The sequence below is a fragment of the Rhinatrema bivittatum genome, chromosome 9 (genome assembly GCF_901001135.1).
Source record: "Rhinatrema bivittatum chromosome 9, aRhiBiv1.1, whole genome shotgun sequence".
Lineage (NCBI taxonomy): Eukaryota > Metazoa > Chordata > Amphibia > Gymnophiona > Rhinatrematidae > Rhinatrema > Rhinatrema bivittatum.
In genome coordinates, this window is record NC_042623.1 from 212,444,191 (window position 1) to 212,470,579 (window position 26,389).

Here is a 26,389-nt window from a genome sequence, read left to right on the forward strand (position 1 = left end):
AGTGCTCCTTTCATCAGGAATCAGTTCTGTTCCTGGGCTAAGTGATCTCCAGATGGATCCGCAAAAAAATAAGAGTATTTGGGATTGGCCTCAATCAACAGGCCTGAAGGCACTTTGAAGATTCCTTGGTTTCACGAACTATTACAGGTCCTTCATTCACCATTACTCAACACTGACCACTCCCCTGACAGCTAAGACACGAAAGGGAGCTAACCCCTCACAGTGGTCTCCTGAAGCAGAGACTGCCTTCCAGCAACTCAAAGAGGTGTTCCTACAAGAGCCGTGTTTATGACACCCGGATCCCCGATGACCTTTCATTGTCGAGGTAGACGCTTCAGTTGTCAGGGTAGGTGCTGTCCTCAGTCATCATTTGGTTAATCACACCTTGCACCCATGTTCATTTTTTTCCCCGACGCTTCCCTCCAGCCAAAGGAAACTATTGAATAGGGGACAAGGAATTACTGGCCATTCAGCTGGCCTTCGAGGAGTGGCGTCCTTGGCTCGAGGGAGCGCAACATCAAATCACGGTTTTCACCGACCACAAGAACCTTGAATATTTACATCATGCTCAATGCCTGAATCACAGGCAAGCCTGTTGGTCATTATTTTTCACCCAGTTCAATTTCCTCCTGAGGTATCGACCAGCTGAGAAGAACACCCGAGCCGACGCACTCTCCCGTTCATTTACTACAGAAGATATCCTGGACGCTCCGCGGCATATTATTGACCTTACAAGAGTCCTTCTCTCTGCCACACACACGGTGCCAGCAGGGAAGATGGTGGTTCCCCGGTCACTTAGAAGGAAGATACTCTGCTGGGCACATGATTTGCTACTCACAGGCCATCCTGGACAAGCCAGAACCCTCGCCACATTGCAGAGGTTCTACTGGTGGCCCACAATGAAAAAAGATGCTCAAGCCTATGTTGAATCATGCCCCACCTGTGCCCGACAAAAGCCACCCACGGACGCCCGTGGAGATTACTTCAACCTCTTCTGGCACCCAGCAAACCATGGATTCATAGAGCCATGGACTTTATCATTGATTTACCTCCATCCGGCGGCAACAACACTATATGGGTCACCATGGACCGCTTTTCAAAGATGGCTCACTTCGTGGCGCTGCCTGGTCTTCCATCGGCCCCAGAACTGGTGAAATTGTTCATCTGCCATGTTTTTCGTCTGCACGGAGTCCCAAAGCATATCCTTTCAGAACGAGGGGATACAGTTTACGGCAAGATTCTGGAGGTCTTTATGCCAGAAATTTAACATATCCTTAGACCTCACATCTGCCTACCATCCTCAGACCAATGGGCAAACTGAAAGGATGAACCGCACTCTAAAACAGTTTCTCCGAGCTTATGTCAACTCTCGGCAGAATGACTGGTCCGAATTGCTGCCATGGGCCGAGTTTGCGCTAAACTCTCACCAGTCTGCTTCTACTGGCACTTCGCTTTTCCAGCTCATCTACAGACATCAGCCTCTGCCTCCTCTTCCTATACCACTGTCGGTATTCCTCACCAGAAGCACAGGCATCCATGCAAGAATTACATCAGCTTTGGGAACACACCAAACTTTTGCTGCAACAGGCTGGGCAAAAAGCAAAAACATTCTACGATGCCCATCATCAGGCGGCTCCTCAGTTGAACCCAGGAAACAAGGTGTGGCTTAGCACCCACTTTATCTGGTTGAAGTTACCTTCTGCCCGCTTTGCACCCAGATACATTGGACCATTCTCCATTCTTTGTCAGTTGGGCCCAGTCACCTATAGACTTCAGCTACCCACATCCCTCAAGATACACAATGCCTTCTACATTTCACTTCTAAAACCACTCATTTCGTCTGAGTTTTCAAGAAAACCACCTAAACCTCAACCTATGTCTGATGAAGAGAATGTTACGTATCAGGTCAAGGACATTCTAGATGTACGTAAACGTGGAAGGAGATGGGAATATCTCATTTCTTGGGAGGGATTCGGCCACGAACAGTTGGGAGCCTGCAGCAAACATTTTGGATAAAGAACTGATCAAACATTTTCACAAGACTCGTCCAAGAAAACCAAAATCTCCAGGAGGCGGTCCTAAGAAGGGGGGGTACTGTTATGCCTGGTCGCAGACAGCTGTGACCTCTGTTGCTCACCTCTTTTTTCGCTGCTCTCACTCCTTGGGAAAGACTCACGGCACTGCTAGCTACCACTGGCCTGTCTACCATGCCCGGGCCTCCCCGGACGCTGCCAACCGCCATCTTGCCTCTAGGAATCCCTAGGTGCGCACACGCGGGCACAGGTCAGCTATAACCACGTCATGGTGGGAACTTCGGGGGCGTCCCCCTCGGATGATGTCAAACCGCCAGGATACTTAAGCCGACTGGCCCTGCCTAAGGACGACTTGGCAACGAGTTCCCTCTTGCTAACTCTGCTACGCTCATTACGACTTCTGTTGGTTCTTGCTCCTTCGGTGAGACACTCTGGGTACCCGGTCCTCGGGGGCCCTATCTTGTCTCTGGCTATCCACTCCTCAGAGGGCCTTCTGCCTTGAATCATCTCTTGTCCTGATTCCCAGGACTCCAGGGGAAAGCAAATGTTGCTTACCTGTAACAGGTGTTCTCACAGGACAGCAGGATGTTAGTCCTCACATATGGGTGACATCATCAGGATGGAGTCCAATCACGGAAAACTTCTGTCGAAGTTTCCAGAACTTTGACTGGCCCCTACTGGGCATACCCAGCATGGCACCAACCCTGCAGCCAGCAGGGGTCCCCCTTCAGTCTTATTTGAAAGCTACAGGCAGTGCCAAAAAATAAAATAACAAAACGTTCCGAACCCAACATCGTGGGGCGGCAGGCGGGTTTCGTGAGGACTAACATCCTGCTGTCCTGTGAGAACACCTGTTACAGGTAAGCAACATTTGTTTTCTCACAGGACAAGTATGATGGTAGTCCTCACATATGGATGAGTACCGAGCTGAGGATGTCCTAACATGCACCAAATGTACCCAATAGTGTGCAACAGGCACAACGACTGGGGAGGAATTTGGTAGAGGGCATCCTGAACCCCACCAGGCAGGCGGAAGGGTGTAGGTACGTCACATTGGAAATAAGTTACGCAGGACAGACTGGCTGAAGATGGAATCTTGTCTTCCGGCTTTGTCCAAGCAATAGTGGGCTGCGAAAGTGTGGAGAGAGCTCCAAGTGGCAGCCCTGCAAATGTCAGGAAGCAGCACCGATCGTAGGTGTGCTACTGAAGTCGCCATGGCCCTTACAGAGTGTGCTTTAACACGGTCTTGAAAAGGAATGCCTGCTTGCTGATAGCAAAAAGATATGCAGTCCGCCAACCAGGAGGAGAGAGTCTGCTTACCCACAGGTTGCCCTAATTTGTTGGGATGGAAAGAGACAAATAACTGAGTGCTCTTCCTGTGGGCAAGTGTACAGTCTAGACAGAAGGCTAGAGCCCATTTACAGTCAAGGGTATGCAGAGCCTGTTCCCCTGGATTGGAATGTGACCTGGGAAAGAAGGTAGGTAGTATGATGGATTGATTAATGTGAAACTCTGAAACTACCTTAGGTAAAAATTTAGGGTGAGTGCGGAGTATCGCCCGGTCCTGCAGGAGTTTAGTGTAAGACGGGTAGGTAACTAGGGCCTGTAACTCACTAACCATGCGAGCTGAAGTGATAGCTAAAAGGAAAATCACTTTCCATGTGAGATATTTTAGGTCACAGGAGTGAAGAGGCTTGAATGGAGGTTTCATGAGCCGACCGAGAACCAGATTAAGGTCCCAAGAAGGGGCCGGAGGATGTAAAGGTGGCTTGTTATGGAGCAAGCCCTTTAAAAATCGTGTTACGAGGGTTTGTACTGATATAGGGACATCCCCAAAACCTTTATGAAAGGCGGCTACCGCACTGACATGCATTCTGATGGAAGAGGTTTTTAGACCTGACTCTGACAAATGCCAGAGATAGTCCAAAAACCTTGGGATTGGACAGGAAAAGGGATCAAGGGACTGTGAAGTGCACCATGATGTGTACCTTTTCCATTTATAGGAATAAGATTTTCTTGTGGAAGGTTTCCGTGAAGCAATCAGGACACGAGAAACCGAATCTGAAAGGTTAAGTGGTTGATGGATTAACTTTCAACATCCATGCCGTCAGAGACAAGGCCTGAAGATTGGGATGGCATCAGATGCGGGTCCGTTCCCAAGGGAATGTGCCTGCAGATGGAGAAATCCTGAAGTACTGGAAACCACACTTGGCACGGCCAGTGAGGTGCTATCAGGATCATGGTTCCCTTGTGATGACGTAACTTCACGAGAGTCTTCAAGAGAAGAGGAAGTGGAGGGAATGCATAGAGCAGACCGGTTGCCCACGAGAGGGAGAATGCATCTCTGGGCAGAGAGCGCTAGCTCCGAATGAGGGAGCAGAAATTGTCGACTTTGTGGTTCTGAGGGGATGCAAAGAGGTCTGGTTTGGGGATAACCCCATTGTTGGAAGATGAAGTTCGCTACCGAGGGGTTGAGAGACCACTCATGTAGTTGGAAGACACAACTCAGTTTGTCTGCCAAGACATTGTCCACTCCCAGTAAGTAGGTGGCCCTGAGGTACATCGAGTGGGAGAGCGCTTCCGACCAAATCTGCGCAGCTTCCTGACACAAAAGGAAGGAGCCTGTGTCTCCCTGCTTGTTGATGTACCACATGGCCACCTGGTTGTCCGTCTGAATCAGGATGACGTGATTTGACAGGCATTCCTGAAAAGCCCTGAGAGCATATCGTATTGCTCGAAGTTCTAGGAAGTTTATTTGATGTTTGGCTTCCCCTGGAGACCAAGACCCTTGTGTCTGTAGATTGTCCACGTGGGCTCCCCACCCGAGGTTGGAAGCGTCGGTGGTGAGAATGAGTTGAGGACCTGGCACTTGAAAGGGTACTCCCTGGAGGAGATTGTTGTGATCTTTCCACCAGGCGAGAGACAGATGGAGTGAGTCGGTGATGGGACAATGGTCGACAGAGGCTGAACAGCTTGAATCCATTGTGACCTCAGAGTCCAATGCATGAGCCTCATGGCCAGGCGGGCCATTGGTGTGACATGAACTGAGGACGCCATGTGTCCTAAAAGGATGAGGAATTGGTGAGCTGTTGCTGTATGCTGAGACTGCAACTGGTGAGCAAGAGACACGAGGGTTAGCGCTCGTTGTTGAGGTAGAAAGACTTTTGCCTACAAGGTGTGCAAGTCTGCCCCAATGAACAACAAGGTTTGAGATGGGACTAAATAGGATTTTTCGTAATTGACGAGAAATCCTAGAGAAATTAGAGTGCGTAGGGTCAAATCGAGGGACGACCGAGCGGCTTGCTGGGTTGGAGCCCTGATTAACCAGTCATCCAGATAGGGGTAGACGTGAACACCTTCTTTCCTGAGAAAAGCTGCGACAAGCACGAGACATTTGGTAAAGACTCGTGGTGCCGATGCTAGGCCGAATGGAAGCACGCGGTATTGATAGTGCTTTGGGCCTACTAAAAATCTGAGGTACTTGCGATGAGCTGGAGCTATCGCAATGTGTGTGTATGCGTCCTGAAGGTCCAGAGAGCAGAGCCAGTCTCCTCTTTGCAGAAGAGGCAGAAGGGTGCCCAAGGTTACCATCTTGAACTTTTCTCGCTGTAGGTACTTGTTGAGAGCACGTAGGTCCAGAATTGGATGAACTCCCCCAGATTTTTTGGGGGATCAAAAAGTACTGGGAATAGAACCCTAGGCCTTGCTGCGAGAGAGGGACGGGTTCTATTGCTCTTAACTGGAGAAGAAGGGAAACCTCCTGCTCCAGAAGGTCAGAATGGTCGGATACTCTCCATGCTTGCAGAGGTGGTGTGTCCGGTGGAAGAGCAAGAAAGTTTAGGTGGTAATCCTGAGCAATGATTGCTAGCACCCATTGGTCGGTTGTGATTGATTGCCACATGCCGTGAAAGTGGCACAATCAACCTCCCACTGGTATGCTTGGCAGAGGAATCAGGCGGCTGCTCTCCAAGTGAAAGTCAAAAACCTGAAGCAGGCCCCTGCTGGGGAACTGCTTGCGGCTTTTGCTTCCGGGCCTGGCGAGGCTGAGGTTTTTGGGAAGGCCTCATAACACGGGACCTTGCTGGTGGAGGATAGTACTTCCTTGGACGGAAGAATGACTTCTTAGAGTCCTTCCTAAAGGGCTGTCTTGAGGGGAAGTCGGAAGGTATCGATGAGAGCTGTTTAAGGGTCTCATGATGGTCCTTTAATTCAGCCACTATTTGCTGGATCTGTTCACCGAACAGATTGTCTCCTACACATGGTAGGTCAGATAGCCTGACTTGCACTCTGGCCGAAAGTCAGAAAATTTGAGCCAGGCCCATCGTCTTGCCGAAATGTCAGCTGCAGACACTTTAGTAGAGGTGTTGAGGATATCGTAAGCTGTTCTTATCTCATGCTTTCCTGCCTCAAACCCTTTGTTGACAAGGATTTGAAGCTGTTGTTGGAATTGGTCAGGCAGGGTTTCAGAGAAGTCCTGTATCTACTTGAAAATGACCCTATTGTATTGGGTCATATACAGTTGGTAAGCAGCAATTCTGGAGATGAGCATGGCCCCCTTGGAACACTCGTCAACCAATATTGTCTAGGAACTTGTGTTCCTTAACAAGAGGAGTAGATGAGTGAGGATTCATCCTTTTTGCTTTCTTTTGAGCCAATTCCACCACAACTGAGTTGTGGTCGAGCTGAGATTTTTGAAAGCCAAGGGCTGACTGTACTAAATAGGTAGTGTCAGCTTTTCTATGGACTGGGGCAATGGATCCTGGGTTTTCCCAGTTCTTTTTGAGGAGGTCAAGAAGAACTTGATGAACGGGAATAGAAGTGATCACTTAGGGGCATCCAGGAATTGGAGAAGCTCCATCATCTGGTGCCTATCATCCTGCTCCGTCTGAAGCTGAAAAGGGACCAATTCAGACATTTCCTTCACAAAATTAATGAAAAAAAGGTCCTCTGGAGGAGAACGCTTTCTACTTTCAGTAGGAGAGGAAGGTGAAGGTAAGTCATCGGTGTCTGTGGAAGTATCATCACCCCAGGTGTCATAAGGATCAGCAGACTGACCTGTAGGACGAGAAGGGGGTTGGATACCCGAAGGCCCCGGCTGAGGATCTGAGAAAATCGAAGGAATCGCCGGGGGCACCATGGACGGCCTGGAAGGCATTGGTGCCGGTATCGAAGGCATCGATGGCGCCGATGTGCGTAACGCTCCCGATGAATGAATCGGTGGCGAGGGACGAAATGGCATCGATGACTGAGGCAATACTCCTGAAGGAGGAATGCGGAATGGTGTTTCTCCTCCCGATGAAGCTGTCAACGGGGAGCGCACCGGAGCCATCGGAGACCCGGGAATCACGGGTGGAAGGGCAGTCATGAGCGCCTCCATCCGGGATAGCAGCGGTGCCAGCGCTGCTGTCATCGGGTCGGTGGCCGATTCCACTCTCGGTGCCGGTGTCGGTGCCGGAGGAACCTGGAGCCGTTGCATCGCCTTGTCGATGGCCTCCTGGACCAGCCGATCCAGTTCTTCCCGGAGACCTGGAGCAAGCAGCCCCGGCACAGTGACGGAAGAGGGAGGTGGAGGCACTGTCAGAGGGACCACCTTTACAAGCAGAATCGCGACTCCCAAACCCCGATCGCGTGAGGGTGGCCTCGATGTCCCGGTCACAGGAATGGTTGGTGCCATTTCTGGACGGGGCTTCTTCGATGGTGGCTCGGACGGTGGCTCGGTCGATGATTTCGCTCCCTCGACGGTCCGAGACTTACGATGCTGATGGCGATGTTTCTCCCTACGATCCCCTCGATCTTGAGGGGGAGTAACGGGAGTCGATGGCTGTGAAGACGTCGATGGCGGACGGTCACCGGACGGAGGTCGATACTGGTGCGACTTCAATGGTGCCGGTTCCGATGACGTTGATGCGATGGATGGCATTGGGGTGTGAGCACGGAAGAGGAGTCCCATCTTCTCCATTCTGGCTTTGCGACCTTTTGGTGTCATGAGGGCACATTTGGTGCAAGTCAGGACATCATGCTCATGGCCTAAACCCATTACACAGACTCCATGAGGGTCTGTGATAGACATGGTACAAGTACAGTCTGGCACCGACGAAACCCTGACGCCATGGCCATAGAAAAAAATCGAACCATGGTACGGTCGACGGCCAGTAGGCCACGAGGGCCAAACTAGACGGTAATCGACGAAAGACGGTCAAAAACTTACCGGAGTACCGCGGCCTGAGAAAAGTTAGAGGAGGGACCCCTGTGGGGCAATTTAAGTTTAATTAACTCCGTGAGGAAAATTCCTGTCAGGAATCTCTTCAGAGCTCCTAAACCGCGAGGCTACTGCTGCGCGGAAAAAAGAAGACTGAAGGGGGACGCCTATTGGCTGCAGGGTTGGTGCCATGCTGGGCATGCCCAGTAGGGCCAGTCAAAGTCCTGGAAACTTTGACAGAAGTTTTCCGTGATTGGGCTCCATCCTGATGATGTCACCCATATGTGAGGACTACCATCCTGCTTGTCCTGTGAGAACTATATCTTCAGTGAGTACTCTATGGCACACTACCGTATTACCTCTAGTGTAAAGGCTCTAATGGCATACCACTGCGGACTACTACCGTTACATCTCTAGTGTGGAAGTCCTATATGGCCTACCCTGTGCTGTGGGCCACTACCGTGACATCCCTACAAGGAACCCTCACTGGCATATCCGTGGCGGTGTGTCGTGGCTGTGGTGTAGAGAGCAGAAGTTGTCCACTTTGCGGTTGTGAATTGACGCAAAGAGGGTCTATGTGTGGGCAGCCTCATTGGTGAAAAATTTTGTTTGCTACAGTGGGATCCAGGGACCATTCGTGGGGATGAAAGGTCCGGCTGAAGTTGTCCGCCATCACATTGTCCACACCTGCCAGTCATAGCAGATAAGAGCCTGTGGTCCCTTGCTTGTTGAGGTACCATATTGCTACCTGGTTATCCTTTGAATTAGAATTGCCTTGTTAGAGAGGCAATCCCGAAAAGCGAAGAGGGCATATCGGATTGTCCAGTGTTCCAGAAAATGTATCTGGTGCCTTGCTTCTGCTATGGTCCAGGATCCCTGGGTTTGGAGGTTGTTGACATGGGCTCCCCAACCCAGGTTGGCTGCATCTGTTGTCAGAGTAATTTGAGATTGTGGAGGTTGGAAAGGTAGTCCTATCTGAAGATTGGACTCCTGTATCCACCAAGCTAGTGAGAGATGAAGCTGGTTGGTGATGTGGACAATGTGGGACATGTGTTGATTTGACTGGGACCACTGGGACTTTAAAGTCCATTGTGTTACTCTCATGGCTAGTCGAGTCATTGGGGTTACATAAACTGTGACGCCATGTGACATAACAAGGTTAGTAGATGATGAGCTGTAGTGGTTTGGTGAGTCTGCACTGCTTTGGCCAGGGTTGATAAAGCATGTGCCCGGTCCTTTGGGAGAAATGCTTTGGCTTGGGCAGTGTTTAGATCTGCTCCGATAAACAAGAGGATGCGTGATGGAGTCAGATGTGACTTGGGATAGTTTATTAGAAACCCCAAGGATTGCAGTAGGCTGATGGTGAAATGGAGGGAGGGGAACACTTCCTTTTGGGATGGACCTCTGAGGAGCCAATCATCTAGATACAGATAGACGTGGATGTTTTGTCACAAGTGAGCTTTGACTACTGCCAGGCATTTCGTGAATACATGGGGTGCTGATGCTAGGCCGAATGGCAGCACTTGGTATTGGAAATGATTGTGGCCTACTACAAACCTGAGGTATTTTCGATGAGGAAAGTATATGGCAATGTGGGCATAAGCCTCCTGAAGATCTAGAAAACAGAGCCAATCTTCCCACTGTAGTAGAGGGAGCATGGTTCCCAAGGTTACCATTCTGAACTTTTCTCTGCGGAGATGTTTGTTTAGGGTGCTTAGGTCCAAAATAGGACGAATGGCACCTGAATTTTTTGGAATTAGAAAATACCGAGAGTAGAACCCGTGACCCCACTGCAGCCCAGGTACCGGTTCGATGGCGTTGGACTGCAGGAGGGTCGAGAGCTCTGTCTTGAGAAGTGGTGTGTTTGGTTAGACCCCACGCTGGACATGGTGAAAGGTTTGGTGATAGAATGAGGAAGTTTAGATGGTAACCGTGGGTGACCACAGAAAGGATCCATTGGTCTATTGTAATTGTGTGCCATATGTTAGCAAAGTGGCACAAACAGCCTCCTGCTGGAATCGGTGTGGTAGGCGGGGGTTGATTTCTGCCCTCTAGTAAGGAGTCAAAACCCCGATGCTGGACCAGTCTGCAGGGCTGGTTGGGCTTTTGGGGCCCTGGGTTGTCAAGGCTAGCCTCTTTGGGAAGGTCTAGGTTGTCAAGTATGGATTGGAAGTGGGTATTACCTACTTGGCTTGTAGGATAGCCTCCTAGGATCCCATCGAAAAGACCTCTTGGTGGTAGATGGGAAGTCTGAGGGGAGAGTGGACAGCTGACGCAAGGTGTCATGATGATCTTTTAGTTGCGCCACTGTTTCCTGAATTTTGTCGCCAAATAAGTTGTACCCTGTACATGGAATGTCTGCCAACCTTTCTTGGACTTCCTGGTGCAGGTCAGAAGACTTGAGCCATGCCTAGCATCTGGCACTTATTCCTCCTGCTGATACTCTTGAGGCAGTTTCAAAGATGTCACATGCTGCCCTCACTTCATGCTTTCCAGCATAGAGTCCTTTCTGAAGGATTGTGGTAAGTCCTTCTTGATATTCATCTGGTAATATTTCAGAGAATTCTTGGACCTTCTTCCAAAGATTCCTTGAGTACTAAGTCATGTATAGCTGATAAGCTGCTATACGTGCCATCAGCATAGAACCATGGAAGCCTCTCAGTCCGAATGCATCCAAGGATTTCTGTTCTTTACCTGGAGGGGTAGAAGAATGAGGGCTGGGATCTCTTGGCTTTCTTCTGGGCAGACTCAATGACCAGAGGTTAATGGGGCAGTTGGCTTTTTTGAAACCCTGGAGCTGACTGGACCAGATAGGTGGAATCACTTTTTCTGTTCACTGGTGGAATTGTGCCAGGGTGCTCCCAGGTGCGTTGTAACAAATCAAGGAGCACTTCATGTACTGGAACTGCCATCACTTCCTTAGGGGCATCAACGAATTGTAATACCTCAAGCATTTTATGCCTGGCATCCTCCTCCATCTATAGCTTAAAAGGGATGGTTTCAGACATCTCTTTAATGAAGGTGGCAAATGTGAGGTCTTCAGGAGGGGAGTGGCGGCATTCTTCTGCGGGTGAAAGCTCTGTCAGGAGTTCATCTGAGTCCTGAGTGTCAGAAGAATCAACAGCCCAGGGATCATATGGTGCATCTCCAGCACCATGCAGGCCTTCTGCTGGAGGTAAGTGTCCAAATCCAGCCGGATCTGAAAGTGGCACCGATGGGAAGGATGGAGGCACCGATGCGGACACCGAGGAAAGTGATTGCATTGATGGAATCGGTGCTTTCGATCTACGTCGGGGTGGCATCAGACCCGATGGTCCTGGCACCGGCTCCGGCATCAGTAAATTTTGTTCCTCATCCGAGGACAATGGAATAGGTATCGGTGTCGGTGGTCTTGGAGGTGCCGATGGCATGGAAGGAGCAGGCACCAATGGCAATGCACAGATCAAGGTACCCAGGCGCTCGAGAAGCAGATCCAGCATGGTAGGCAACGGGTCGGGTGTTGGCATGGGAGCTGTTGCCAGTAGAGATTGGAATCCCCGAAGTGCCTGGAGTACTGCCTCTTGGACCATCCAGTTCAATTCCTCCCGGAAGGCTGGCATTGGCAGCACAGCCACCGGGGTTGGAGGCTCAGAAGGCGTTGCCGGAGGGTCCACATGTATTAGTGGAGTCTCTGCTCCAAGCACTGGTGTGGAACGCCTCGGTGTCCCGGGTCCAGAGGGAGATGGGGCTCCTTCTCCTGGGACTTCTTGGCCGGTGGTTCTGTCGATGCCGATGGCAGCATCGCAAGACGGGTCACATCGATGGCAGTGACGGTATGTCTCCAGATGCTCATTCCGGTCCTTCTCCGGCACCTAGGAGGAAGATGTCGATGCCTTCGAACGTAAAGAGGCTGAGGGACGGTCTCGATGGTGCTGAGACTTTGATGGCGACAGAGTCATTGAAGAGGAAGGCTTTCGACTCGGTGTAGCCTTGGCTGGAGTAGACTGATATACTCTCTTAAAAAGGTGTTCCATCTTTTCCAAGCGGGCTCTGTGGCCTTTTGGTGTCATCTGGGCACAGCTAGTTCACCACTGGATGTTGTGAGCGGGCCCCAAGCACAAGACACATACTTTGTGAGGGACTGTAATGGACATGGTCCTCGGGCACTTGGGGCACTTTCGGAACCCGGTCGCCATTTTTAAAAAAAAAATAAAGGTGGCACACAGTCGGTGGCCATCGGGCACCGAAGAAAGCACCGCCAGGAACCGACTGCAAAGGATGAGGTAAACTTACCAGTATCAACGGAGGTCGGTGGTCAATGGGGGACCCCGAGATGGGGGAAAATTTTGAAATTTTTGAAATAAGTTTCCGTGAGGAAAAGGTTGTGAGGAGTTCTCACAGAGCTCCAGAAAACCGCAAGGCTATTGCTGTGCGAAAAAAAAAAAGAGACTGAAGGGGGACCCCTGCTGGATGCAGGGTTGGTGGCATGCTGGGCATGCTCAGTGTGCCAGTCAAAGTTCTAGAAACTTTGACAAAAGTGTTCCGTGATTGGGCTCCATCCTGATTATGTCACCCACATGTGAGGACGACCATCCTGTTGACTTGGGAGAAAGCCTATTGATAATTTTATGGCATATATTGTAGGAATTTTCAAAAGTCCACTTATACGGGCATATACATATGTAAAATCCTGTTTTAAGTGTGTAAATCCTTTTGAAAATCAGACCCTTAAAGTGCATGTACGCATGTAGAAGTGCATATGGTTTGTTTTCACAGTGGAAAAAGGTAAACAGTAGAGTGCTTCAGGGATCTGTACTTGGACTGGTGCTTTTTAATATATTTATAAATGATCTGGAAAGGGGTACAACAAGTGAGGTGATCAAATTTGCGAACACCACAAAATTAAGCGGATTGTGATGAATTGCAGGAGAACCTTGTGAGACTGGAAGATTGGGCTTCCAAATGGCGGATGAAGTTTAACTTGGCCAAATGCAAAGTGATGCATATAGGGAAAAATAACCCTTGCTTTAGTTACATAATGTTAGGTTCTATCTTAGGAGTTACCACCCAGGAAAGAGATCTAGGCGTCATAGTGGATAATACATTGAAATCGTAGGCCCAGTGTGCTGTGGTGATCAAGAAAACAAATAGAATGTTAGGAATTATTAGGAAGGGAATGGAAAATAAAAGGAAGGGTGTCATAATGCCTCTCTATCGCTCCATGGTGAGAACGCACCTTCAATACTGTGTGCAATTCTGGTCACCGCATCTCAAAAAGGATATAGCTGCACTTGAGACATGATATGGGGCATGGAATTACTGCCCTATGAGGAAAGGCTAAAGAAGTTAGGGCTGTTCAGTTTGGAAAAGAGACGACTGAGGGGGGATATGATAGAAGTCTACAAAATCATAAAAGGACTTGAACAAGTTAATGCAAATCGGTTATTTACTCTTTCAGATAATAGAAGGTCCAGGGGGCATTCCATGAAGGTAGCAAGTAGCTCATTTAAAACAAATCGAAGAAAATTATTTTTCACTCAGTGCATAGTTAAGCACTGGAATTCATTGCCAGGAGATGTGGTTTCAGCAGTTAGCGTAACTAGGTTTAAAAAAGGTTTAGAAAAGTTCCTAGAGGTTAAATCCATAAACCACTATTAATAAGCAATAATAGCTTGTGATCTGTCTAATGTTTGGGTACTTGCCAGGAACAAGTAACTTGGATTGGCCACTGTTGGAAACAGGATACTGAGCTTGATGGACGCTTAGTTTGACCCAGTATGGCATTTCTTATGTTCTTATGTTATGCGTAAGTGCATTTACACATGTAAAACACATTTTGAACATTTAAATCCTTTTGAAAATTACTCCCAAAATGAGAAAAACCTACCTGTACATCTGGCCCTTAGCATTGTTCAGAAGAATGTATGACAACATTGTGTAGAAAATGTATTGGTAGTGCAGTTTGGTAGTTGGCATCATCAATTTTGGGAAAGTCTCTTACTGAGGTGCCATAACTCCTCCCTAATTTCAACCATATCTTTCCAAAGGGGATTGTAAAGTAGTCTATATTAGGACCCCCTTAAAAGATCAGGACATTTAGCCTAGTCCACCTTAAGAGATACACTGGAAACGGAAAGGGATAAGTAAGCAGACCCCAGATGGAACAGTGAGACCCCCAGGGAGAAGAAGGAAGCCTTGCATATGCCAAAACTGCTCGTGTTTAATTGCTGCAACATTATTGTCAAGTTTGCTGAGGTAAGCAGTCCTTTTCTCTGCTTTGTGTAAATAATCATGATTCTGTGAAGAAAGAGCTAGAGTCCAGACTCCTCTTTCCTCTGGCACATTTCCTAAGCTGCGGACCACTTCCACAGCTCTATATATGGTGGTAGCAGTGGGATCTCTGCTCTACAGTGCCTGCAGAGAAAGAGACCCATGCCAGCGAAAAATAAAGAAAACATATTTGTCTTTCTCTTGGGCCTTGCTGCAGTGGCAGCCAAATGTTAAAAACAACAGGGGGAAGCCCTGCTTGGACAGATAGGGGACTGCAGTCAGTCAGAGCTGGATAGGTTAGGAATGTTTTTCTTTTCCTGAAGCAAAGGGAGAGACTGTTTTCTATGCTTCTGAACAGGGCAGCAGCCACTGGAAAGAGAAGCCTCTGTGGCACTACAGCACGTTAAAACAAAAAATGAGGCAAATAATACAGACCCTTGCAGAAGGGCAGCAGCAACTACAGATAGTGGTTCAAGCCTTACATGAACAGCTCAATCAGCAACAATTGACACTGACACAGATAGCCTGAGTTATGCAAGCAGCCACAACTTGAGTGGCTCCACTATCTCCGGTGATATTTACAATGACAGCAGGAGAAGATCCTGTTTTTTGAGGAACTTTGGTAGAACCACCCAGCTGGCAGGCTGGCCAGAAGCCACTTGGACCACTTACCTGGGTTATCTGCTTACAGGAGCAGCCAGGCTGCCTTCTAAACTGCCAATCCAGATGAAAGAGCCACCTATACAGAGGTTAAGGCTGAAATCCTTGAAAGGGTGGGGTACATTCCAGAAGTATATTGGCAATAGTTCCAGAAGGGAATCCTCCAGTCTGGTGAGAGTCCATGGAATTTTTTTTTTTTTTTTTTACTGATTAAAAGATTTAGGCTGGAAATAGATACAGCCTGAAGGGAAGACAGGCCCTGAAGTAGCCAACCTGATTTTACTAGAGCAGTTTCTGCATGGCTTGGTCAGGCCTATGCGAAAGAGGGTATGACATCACCTGAAGATCACCCTAGAGACAGTAGCTGATGCCTTCTATTAAGCAGGGTCAATGCCAGAACACCCCAGGCAGCCTGAGAGACTGCCACCATGGGGATTGGGAGGTTGCAGTCTGAAATATCATTTACAGGATACAAGTCTGCCACATTACTTTAGCTGAGGAGACAGAGGTCACTTCACCAGTGATTGCCCTGTGGCAAGAAGTGAACCTATAGATATCAATGGAATGACCCCATATTTTTACAAATGTATTGATAGCCCCCACTCGGTGCTTTTCACTTTTATGGTTCCAGTAGAAGTGGATAGTTCTTCCATGCAAGTCCTGATAGACTCAGGAAGCAGAAGGACTCACATCTGCAGGGAGCTAGTCAAGGGAGAATTGGTTGAATATCAGAAGACGGTGAACCTTGCCCTTATACCTGACAAGACTAGACAGGTCTTGCTGGCAACCCCAGCTGGATAAGTCAGCATAGAAGTAGGGCTTCTTTCTGGTCTCCCATACCTTGTAGAGTTGGGTTGGGATACCCAGAGTTTGAGACTTTCTGGGGCCAACTAATGAGTAAGCCGACTAGCTCAGTCCAAAGTGAGGAATTCCGGTTGAAAAATCTGGACTTATACATCAAGGGGTCTAAAACACCTAAACCACAGTGACAGCCCCCAGGGAAAGAACTACAGTACAGCTGCATTTTTCATTGTGCTATATTGTCCTCACCCCCACTCCCTGTTATATGTATTTTCCATCTTTTGTTTGATGTAAACCGATATGATGTGCCTACTAATGTCGGTATAGAAAAGCTGTTAAATAAATAAATAGTTGCGAGTGTCTAGAGGCTGTCGTCATTAGCGGCTGTGGGCAAGAGGATCCTTCTGAAGTATGCCCTGGTCATTCAGGTATCCCTCCAGTTGGAGATGGGAAGTAATTGGTACAGTTTTAGAAGTACCCAGGGAAAGATGTTACATAACTTGCCCAGAAACACAGGGGAAGCAGTAAGCCAGTCCCTAGGTTTAATGATTATAGCCCAACTTCCCCCTTTTTCCACAGTGAAGGAGTGGGTGCCTCAAGTAGCTAAATAGAATCAGGAAGGCAAATCCCTTCACCAGGAAGTAACCTTAATAGGGGCAAGTGCTCAAACTGGGAAGGTCAAGCTGAGCAGGAGGGTATGTAAAGTAGACTATATTAGGACCCCTTTAAAAGACCAGGATCAGGCATTTAGCCTGGTCACCTTAAGAGACACACTGGAAGGGAATCCTGGATCCAGGACATTTCCCTGACCAGGGGATAAGTAAGCAGACCCTAGAGAGAACAGAGAGGCCCCAGGGAAAAGGATGCCATGTGTATGCCAAAACTGCTCATTTTTAATTGCTGCAACTTTATTGTCAACACTGCTGAGGTAAGCAGCCCTTTTCTCTGCTTTGTTTGTATTAAAAAATGTATTATTTATACAAGGTTTTGTGAAGAAATGGCCAGAGTCCAGATTCCTCTGTCCTCTGGCACATTCTCTAAGCTGCAGACCACACCCATAGCTTTACCAGAGGCTTCTAACAGATGTGCCAGGTGACCAGGGTCATTTGTGTATCGGCAGGAGCAGATGGGAACCAGAGTGCAACACACAAGATTAAGAAACATGTCTTTTTTTGTATTACACTAGAACAGAGGTAGGCAACTCCTGCCACAGACAGGTTTGGTTTTCAGTATATCCACCATATGCATGAGACATGCTGTATGCAAATATGTCATGCATATTCATGTTGGATATCCTGAAAATTAGATTAAAGGTGTACCCCTGCACTAGAAGTACTTCTATAATTTGCTTTAATTAAATTTATATTTTGTTTTAAAGGAAAACATAATATGCTCTTGAAATACTCCTTATTTTATCTCATCTAAATCATTTCATTCATTAGTAAACATCACCTCTGAGCGTATGTTTCTTTTGGTTGCTGTGTCCTCACCTCACCACTATCAATTTTATCTTCACGTTGAAATGTCTTTTCTTCAGCCTGGGAAAGTCTGAGATCCTGTAGTCGTCGTTTTTCAAGGTCACCTTGCCGGGGTTTATAAGTCTCAGTTTTATCATCTTGTTTCAAACTCTTTTTTTTATCATGGGGAGATTTGACCAGATCTTGCTTTGCCTTTGCTTGCTGTCTTTCAGGCTCACTGCTGCGGAATTTATGGGGGGCAATTGAAAGAGTCTCAGTTTTATCTTTATGCAATAATTTCTTTTGCTTATCATGTGGATCCTCTGACAAACTCAGTTTTTCCTTCATTTGTCTTTCACGTTCACTACTGTGGGACTTACGGGCAGCAACTGAAAGAGTTTTAATTTTATCCTTATATAGAAAAAAATCTTCATCATCGGAAAAGTCAGAGAGAGACAGTTTTTCTTTTGCTTTTTGTCTTTCAAGCTCACTGTCATAGGATTCACTAGATGTAACTGAAAGAGTTTTGGTTATATCCTTCCTGCTCAAACTATCTTCTTCATCTTCAGAAAAATCAGAGACACTCCATTTTTCCTTTGCTCTTTGTCTTTCAAACTCACTGCTGTCGGACTTATGAGGGGTACTTGCAAGAGGTTTGGTTTTATCCTTCCTTCGCAAATTATCTTCATCTTTGGAAGAATCAGAGAGACTCCATTCTTCCTTTGATCTTTGTCCTTCAAGATCACTGCTATAAGACGTAATAGTGGTACTCGAAAGTGGTTTTTTTTTATCCTTCCTCCACAAACTATCTTCATCATCATCAGAAAATTCAGACACACTCCATTTTTCCTTTTCTGTTTGCTCTTCAAAGTCACTGTCCTGGGACGTACGATGGGCACGTAAAAGAGCTTTGATTTTATCCTTCCGCCGCAAATTATCTTCTTCTTCATCAGAAAAGTCAGAGAGAGACCGTTTTTCTTTTGCTTTTTGTCCTTCAAGCTCACTGTCAGGGGACTTACGAGAGGTATCTGAAAGAATTTTGGTTTTATCCTTCCTCCACAAATTGTCTTCTTCGTCATCAGAGAGACTCCGTTTCTCCTTTGTTCTTTGTCTTTCAAGCTTACTGTCTTGGGGCTTACGACGTGTACTTGAAAGAGTTTTGGTCTTATCTTCCCTCCGCAAATTATCTTCATCATAAGAAAAATCAGACAGAGGCTGTTTTTCCTTTATCCTTTGTCTTTCAAATTCACTCCTCTGGAATTTCTTAGAGGTAACAGACAAAGGTTCAGTTTTATCTTCCTGCTGCAATTTCTTTTTTTTACTATGGGAAAGGTCTTGGAGAATCTGTCTTTCCTTTGCTTGTCGTCTTTTACTTTCAAGGTCACTTTGCTTGGACATATAGAGGGTAGTGGAAAGTGCATCAGTTTTATCTTTATGCCACAATTTCTTTTGTTCCTTATGGAGAAATGTCATCTGTCTTTCAAACTCATTAATGTAAGGCTTATGGGGTTCAATGGAAATAGCCTCAATTTTATCTTCATTCAGCAAATTCTTTTCTTCATTGGCAAGAAACTCATATAAATTCTGGCGCTGTTTGCAACAGAAAAACTGAAAAGCAAAATGGCATTTTTACTTGGAAATTAACTTTTCTATATCCTGAAATCTATCACTCTATTTCCAAGAATGTTTCATAATGAGAAAAAAGAATACCGCAAATCAAAATATAAACAATATAACATGAGGTCCAGGAATACTACAATATAGTCATTAAAAATACAAATTTGTTATAGAAATTTGCAATAGATTTTCACAATTTTCAATTATGTTTTCAGCATCCCCAGCCCTGGTTGACTCAGGGAGCAAAAAAGATGCTTTCATGGCTATTTTATAATGCTTAGAGACCTATGTACTAACTTGTCGTGCATACTAAATTGATCGTTAGCATGACATGCACATTATAGACATAATAACATTTCTGCACTAACACTTCAGCATGGATATTTTAATGCAGCATCAGCACTGTGGTTTGTTGCTTTTTTTGCTTTTTTTTTTTTTTTGTAATTTATTGTCTATAGCACTGTGGGTTGTTTTTTTTTTTTTTTTTTTTTACTAAGAAACAAAGTTGCTTGCCTGTAGTAGGTGTTCTGTTCTCCATGGACTGCAGGACAATCAGCCACACAAGTGGGTGATATCATTTGGCAGTGCCAATATGAAGCATTTCTTCTGCTGTTTGGAAAAGCCTATGCAGCCAATGCCATATGGACCTCCTTAAGCTTATATACCTTAACAGAAAAGACAACTCCAGAAAGGGAGGCAGCATGGTATACAGGGCCAATTATCCCGCTGTTCACAGGGAACACCTGGTACAAGTAAGCAACTTGGTCTTCTTTGCGAGACATGAAGGATGATCAGCCACACAAGTGGGACTACTGAACTAAGGATTGCCTTCCAACAAAAAAGGGAACAAATAAGGAGCAATTTGTTGCCAATGAGCGGTAACATAACATAAAACATAGTAATACCATAAAACATAGTAATGACAGCAGAAAAGGACCAGATGGCCCATCCAGTCTGCCCATAAAGCTTCTTATGGTATCTGCTGCTCCATGCAGGAAATCCCCATGTTCCTCTCAAGGGTAGTAACTGCTGCTCCATGCAGTTACCCCCAAATCTTATGATAAGGGTAGTAAAATTTACACTCAATCAAAACCAAGCAACTGTCAAGCCCATAAATTACTGCTGGCAACATTTTTAATGGGTGAGAAGCCTTCTTGATAATTCAGACAATGCTGCTTGATATTCTATTTGGGACTTGGCTGTAGAAGCCATCCTGTGCTTCTTCCCCTATGTCTTCTTGACAATTCAGACAATGCTGCTTGATGTTCTATGCTTTGGGACTTGGCTGTAGAAGCCATCCTGTGCTTTTTCCCTTATGTCTGTGTGCCAGTATACCAGACCATATGAGTCAGGGCCCCTGTTGGTTGTTGTCTGTATCCAGTTTCATTTCTCCCCTCCCACTGCCGACAAAATGGGAAGCATTGTTGCAATTGTGTCAAAAACATGATTTGTGAGAAAGAACTTAATCATATTTTTCATATTTTGTGCTTTGTTTTTTTTGGGAAGATATCCCCAAATACTTAAAATGGGCCCTAGTGGGTATAGAGTTGAGTTTTATTTGTTTAATTAAAATTATTACCCACTTAGGAGATCACGTGAGGCGATGAGTGAGTGAGACGCATGTCCTGCTAGCTCTGGGTGCCCTCCTGCAAATTGGCTATTTTCTACATATTGCAGCAAACAAACTGCCAAAATATCATACCTAGCAACCTGTATTGATGTATGAACAATTTTGTTGTGAAAGGAGGTGGTGAGATGTCCTCTAAATTGCAAAAAAAAAGGAGAAACCGGGTAGCAGACAGATGGAGTTAAAAATGGCGGTATGACCATCCAGCCTCCGCCCTACTATGGTGATTGCATCGCTGGTAAGTGAAATGCAGTGCTGAGTGTCTGATGTCGAATCTGAAATGCAAGCACTGTCGGCGGCTCAAACGATACTAACCACAAAGATTGCATAGCTAGAAGAAAAAATGGAGGATCTTAACCGAAAACTGTAGAAATTATTTGAGATTTGTCAGCTTCCCTGAAGCAGTGAAAGATCATGAGATGAGATAACTACTGGAAGGCTGGTTAATTAAAGCGTTAGGCCTTAACCACCTGAGGGGAACTTTCATGTTGAGCACACTTACAGGCTGGGGCCTAGATTGGGAGCCTCAGAGAGACCATGTGTATTAATTGCTAAATTTTTGAATTTTTCACATAAACTGGAGACCATGCAGGCATATAGAAAAAAGGGTGAGCTGAAATATGAGGGAGTCCGCATTCTGATATTTCAAGATTATTCTTCTGGAGTTTCACAGAAAAGAAAAGAGTTCATAACAGTGTGCTCTGAATTACATAATAAGCAAATAAAATTCTCACTCTTTTACTCTACTCGTTTGCGTGTGGGATCTCAAGGAGTCTGGCACTCATGATTGCAAAAGAAGCCAGCTCGTTTGTTAAAGAGGTTTTAACAGCTGATCAATAATATACATGATGGGAGTTGACAGAGTATTATAAGCTTGTTTCACATGATTATACTGTTACTGTTATATTGTTGAAAATAATATAGGTTTGCTCTCATTGGGGTGAAGGGGGGGCACCCGCACACATCCGTGATTTTCAAGTCCTTAGGGACTTCAATCTAGTTTCTAGTACTGGAAAGGGGAGAAGGGGAAAGGGAAGTGGGGGCGAGGGTTGGGCAGGTATGTATGTCTTTGGGTGGGCAAGCAAAGGAGAACTTGGGGAGTGATTATTTGCAGTTTTGCTCAATGGTGGTAAAGGTAGCTGTTACTGTTGGAGGCCAAGGCTGGTGGCTTCTGACAGTCTGTATATTATGCTATATATGATGTTTTATATTCTAGAAGGTTTGGATTAAATATGGCTGAACAGGTCAAGTTCACCTCTTGGAACATAGATGCTTAAGTTCTCTGATCAAGAGAAAGAGGATGCTTCAATCCTTGAGGAGAAATAAAATTCAAATTGCTTTTATATAAGAAAAACACCTGAATGGGGAAGAAAGTAAGAAATTGATCAAGGAATGGGTGGAAACTTTCTTTTCCTCTGCTAAGAACACGAAAGAGGGAGTAGCAATACTGGTTGATAAGGATGTGAATCGTGTGCCCGATAGTTTTAACGATCGGGTTCGGCTGGAAGGAGAAAAAAATCTGATCGGTAGAGATGTGAATCGGAATCGGTTCCGATTCACATCGCTAATTTTTTTTAGTGAGGCCCAAGCCGATAAAATGGCCGACGCCATTTTTAAAGATGGCGCCGGCCATCCAGTGCTCCTACCATGTGACAGGGGCCGGCCAATGGCACGGATACCCTGTCACATGGTAAGGGCAAAGGGCTATCGGCGCCATTTTTATTAGTGGCAGCCGACGGCCCGAGAATGGGAGATCGCTCCCGGGACCACCACTGGACCACCAAGTAATTTTAAAATGTTTTGGGGGGGGGGGGATCGGGAGGGTGGGGGAAGCTAAGGGGGTGCTTTTAAAGGGTCGGGTGGGTTTTTTTTTTATTGGGCCATCGGCGCCATTTTTATGAGTGGCAGCCGACGGCCCGAGAACGGGAGATCGCTCCCGGGACCACCACTGGACCACCAGGTAATTTTAAAATGTTTTGGGGGGATCAGGAGGGTGGGGGAAGCTAAGGGGGCACTTTTAAAGGGTCGGGTGGGGTTTTTTTTTTATGGGGCCATCGGTGCCATTTTCATGAGTGGCAGCTAAAATGGCGCCGATTGCCCGAGAGTAGGAGATCGCTCCCGGGGCTTCCACTGGACCACCAGGTACTCGTAAAAGTTTTAGGGGGGTTCGGGAGGGTGGGGGAAGGTAAGGGATTAGTTTTAAAGGGTCAGGGTGGGTTTAGGGGTTGTTTTGGTGTGCCGGTTTTCCCACCTTCCCCCCAAATAACTCCCTTTAAAGGACACTATCCCGATTAACGATTTTTTCACGATAAATCAGGGGAATTTCTATTGTATCGCACTCTTTAACGATTTTTGACGATTTAAAAAATATCGGACGATATTTTAAATAGTCAAAAAACGATTCATATCCTACTGGTTGATAAATGAGTACAATTAAGAACATGCCATACTGGGGTCAGACGAAGGGTCCATCAAGCCCAGCATCCTGTTTCCAACAGTGGCCAATCCAGGTTATAAGAACCTAGCAAGTACCCAAAAACTAAGTCTATTCCATGCTAGTAATAGCAGTGGCTATTTTCTAAGTCAGCTTAATTAATAGCAGGTAATGGACTTCTCCTCCAAGAACTTATCCAATACTTTTTTAAACACAGCCATACTAACTGCACTAACCACATCCTCTGGCAACAAATTCCAGAGTTTAATTGTGCATTGAGTGAAAAAGAACTTTCTCCGATTAGTTTTAAATGTGCCACATGCTAACTTCATGGAGTGCCCCTTAGTCTTTCTATTATCTGAAAGAGTAAATAACCGATTCACATCCACCCATTCTAGACCTCTCATGATTTTAAACACCTCTATCATATCCCCCCTCAGCCGTCTCTTCTCTAAGCCAGAGACAGGTAGAGCTCCGGAGTCTCAATGCATGGATGAGACAATGGTGCAAGGAAGAGGGATTCAGTTTTGTTAGGAACTGGGGAACCTTTTGGGGAAGGGGGGAGTCTCTTCCGAAGGGATGGGCTCCACCTTAACCAGGGTGGAACCGGACTGCTGGCGTTAACCTTTAAAAAGGAAATAGAGCACCTTTTAAACTAGAACAAAGGGGAAAGCAGACAGTCGCTCAGCAGCGCATGGTTCGGAGAGAGATATCTTCAAAGGATACTAATGTTGAGATTACTTACCTGATAATCTCCTTTTCCTTAGTGTATGTAGATGGACTCAAAACAAATGGGTATAGTGTGCTCGTGCTAGCAGTTGGAGACTGATCTGACGTCAGCACGGGTACATATATCCCCACAGGAAGTGTAGCATATCAGTAATCTTCCTTGCAAAAGCTGGTATGGATATATGTGTGACTGACCGATCGATTAAATAAACAGGATTACCCTGACCAATTGATGGTAGCTGGAGACCGCCAGTGTACTCAGCCGGAAGGCATCGACACCCGGCAGGGTGGATGCCCTATATAAGAAAACATGGCTTACCTGAGTCGGCTAATCCCCATGTATACCGGCAGCCGGGCGGGATGCTGAGTCCATCTGCATACACTAAGGAAAAGGAGATTATCAGGTAAGTAATCTCAACATTTCCTAGCGTGTAGCAGATGGACTCAAAACAAATGGGATGTACAAAAGCTACTCCCGGACTGGGCAGGAGGCTGCCCGAAGACCGTTTAGGATTGCCCTCACAAATGTTGTGTCCTCCCTGGCCTGGACGTCCAGACGATAGAATCTGGAGAAGGTATGGAGGGAGGACCACGTCGCCGCTTTACATATCTCTGCCGGTGACAGCATCTTAGTTTCTGCCCAAGAGGCCGATTGCGCTCTGGTAGAATGAGCCTTGACCTGTAGAGGCGGTGGGGATCCCGCCTCTACGTAGGCTGCCTTGATAACTTCTTTAATCCAGCGGGCGATGGTCGGCCATGAGGCCGCTTCCCCTTGCTTCTTCCTGCTGTGCAGGACGAACAGGTGGTCCGTCTTTCGTACTGCTTCTGACATTTCCAGGTATCTGGACAGCAGTCTGCCAATGTCGAGATGACATAGCATTCGACCTTCTTCCGACTTCTTCAAACCTTCCGTGGTAGGCAAGGATATGGTTTGGTTGAGGTGAAATTGTGAGATTACTTTGGGTAAAAAGGAAGGAACCGTGCGAAGATGGATAGCCTCTGGAGTGATTCTGAGAAATGGATCACGGCAGGACAGTGCTTGTAGCTCTGCGATGTGGCGTGCTGAACATACGGCCAGCAAGAACACCATTTTCAAGGTTAACAAACAGAGAGACAGGCCTCGAAGGGGCCTGAAGGCGGATCCCGCTAGAAATTCCAATACTAGGTTGAGGTTCCACAAGGGCACTGGCCACTTCAGTGGCGGGCGAATGTGCTTGACTCCTTTCAGGAAACGTGAAACGTCTGGGTGTTTGGCAATGGAGTTGCCGTCACTCCTGGGACCGTAGCAAGACAGCGCTGCTACCTGAACCTTGATGGAGCTGAGGGACAGACCCGTCTGAAGTCCATCTTGTAGGAAGTCCAAGATGAGAGGAATCTTAGCGGCATGTGAATTGGTGCTGTGAGAGTCGCACCAGGCTTCAAAAACTCTCAAGATCCTGATATATGTCAGTGATGTGGAGAACTTGCGTGCTCGGAGGAGTGTATCTATTACCGGCTCCGAGTATTCTCTTTTCTTCAACCTAGCCCTCTCAATGGCCAGACCATAAGAGAGAATTGAGCTGGATCCTCGTGGAGGATGGGACCTTGCTGCAGCAGGTCCCTGTGTGGAGGCAGGCATAGAGGATTCCCTGCCAGTAGTCTTCTCATGTCTGCATACCAAGGTCTTCTTGGCCAGTCCGGGGCCACTAGAAGAACTAGGCCTCTGTGTCGCTGAATCTTGTGTATAATGGCGCCCAGCAGGGGCCACGGAGGAAAGGCATATAGCAGGATTCCCTGAGGCCACGGCTGTACCAGGGCATCGATCCCCTGGGATAGCGGATCCCGCCTGCGGCTGAAATATCTGGGTATTTGAGTGTTGGACCTGTCGGCTAATAGGTCCATGCCCAGCATCCCCCACTGATCCACAATCATCTGGAAAGCTGTGGGCGACAGCTGCCACTCCCCCGGGTTTAGGCTTTCTCTGCTGAGGAAGTCTGCCGTCGTGTTGTCCTTCCCGGCAATGTGGACGGCGGAGATGTCCTGAAGATTTGCTTCTGCCCAAATCATCAGGGGCGTTATTTCTAGGGACACTTGTTGGCTTCTGGGTCCGCCCTGTCGATTGATGTATGCCACCGTGGTGGCGTTGTCTGACATCACTCTGACCACTCTGTCGCGAAGTCTGGGCAAATTGCAGGCACGCTAGCCTGACTGCCCGTGCCTCTAGTCGGTTGATGTTCCACCTTGACTCTTCTCTGTTCCACCGCCCTTGGGCGGTGAGTTCCTCGCAGTGTGCTCCCCATCCGTTCAGGCTGGCATCTGTAGTGAGCAGAATCCAGGTTGGGGAGGACATTCTGGACCCCCGGCTCATGTAGCCGGGCTGTAACCACCACCGTAGCTGATTCCGCACTCTGGTCGGCAGAGGTAGGTGTATGGTGTAGTTCTGTGATCGTGGGCTCCATCGAGATAGAAGGGCGCGTTGCAATGGTCTCATATGAGCCCGCGCCCATGGCACCACCTCCAGGGTGGATGCCATGAGGCCGAGGACTTGTAGGTAATCCCGAGCTGTGGGCTGGCTGGCGCTCAGCAGGACCTGCAGATGGTTCC

General features: G+C 47.1%; 1 protein-coding gene across 4 annotated transcripts in view; it reads right to left on the reverse strand.

Annotated features, from left to right (window-relative positions):
* Window positions 1-26,389, reverse strand: part of ERICH6 (glutamate rich 6) — a 285,150-nt gene that overhangs the window by 131,624 nt on the left and 127,137 nt on the right. For all 4 annotated transcript variants that reach the window (XM_029616495.1, XM_029616497.1, XM_029616496.1 and 1 more), the window contains exon 8: window positions 17,395-19,007. In XM_029616495.1, coding sequence (XP_029472355.1) covers window positions 17,395-19,007 — 1,613 coding nt within the window. The remainder of the gene's footprint in view (window positions 1-17,394; window positions 19,008-26,389) is intronic.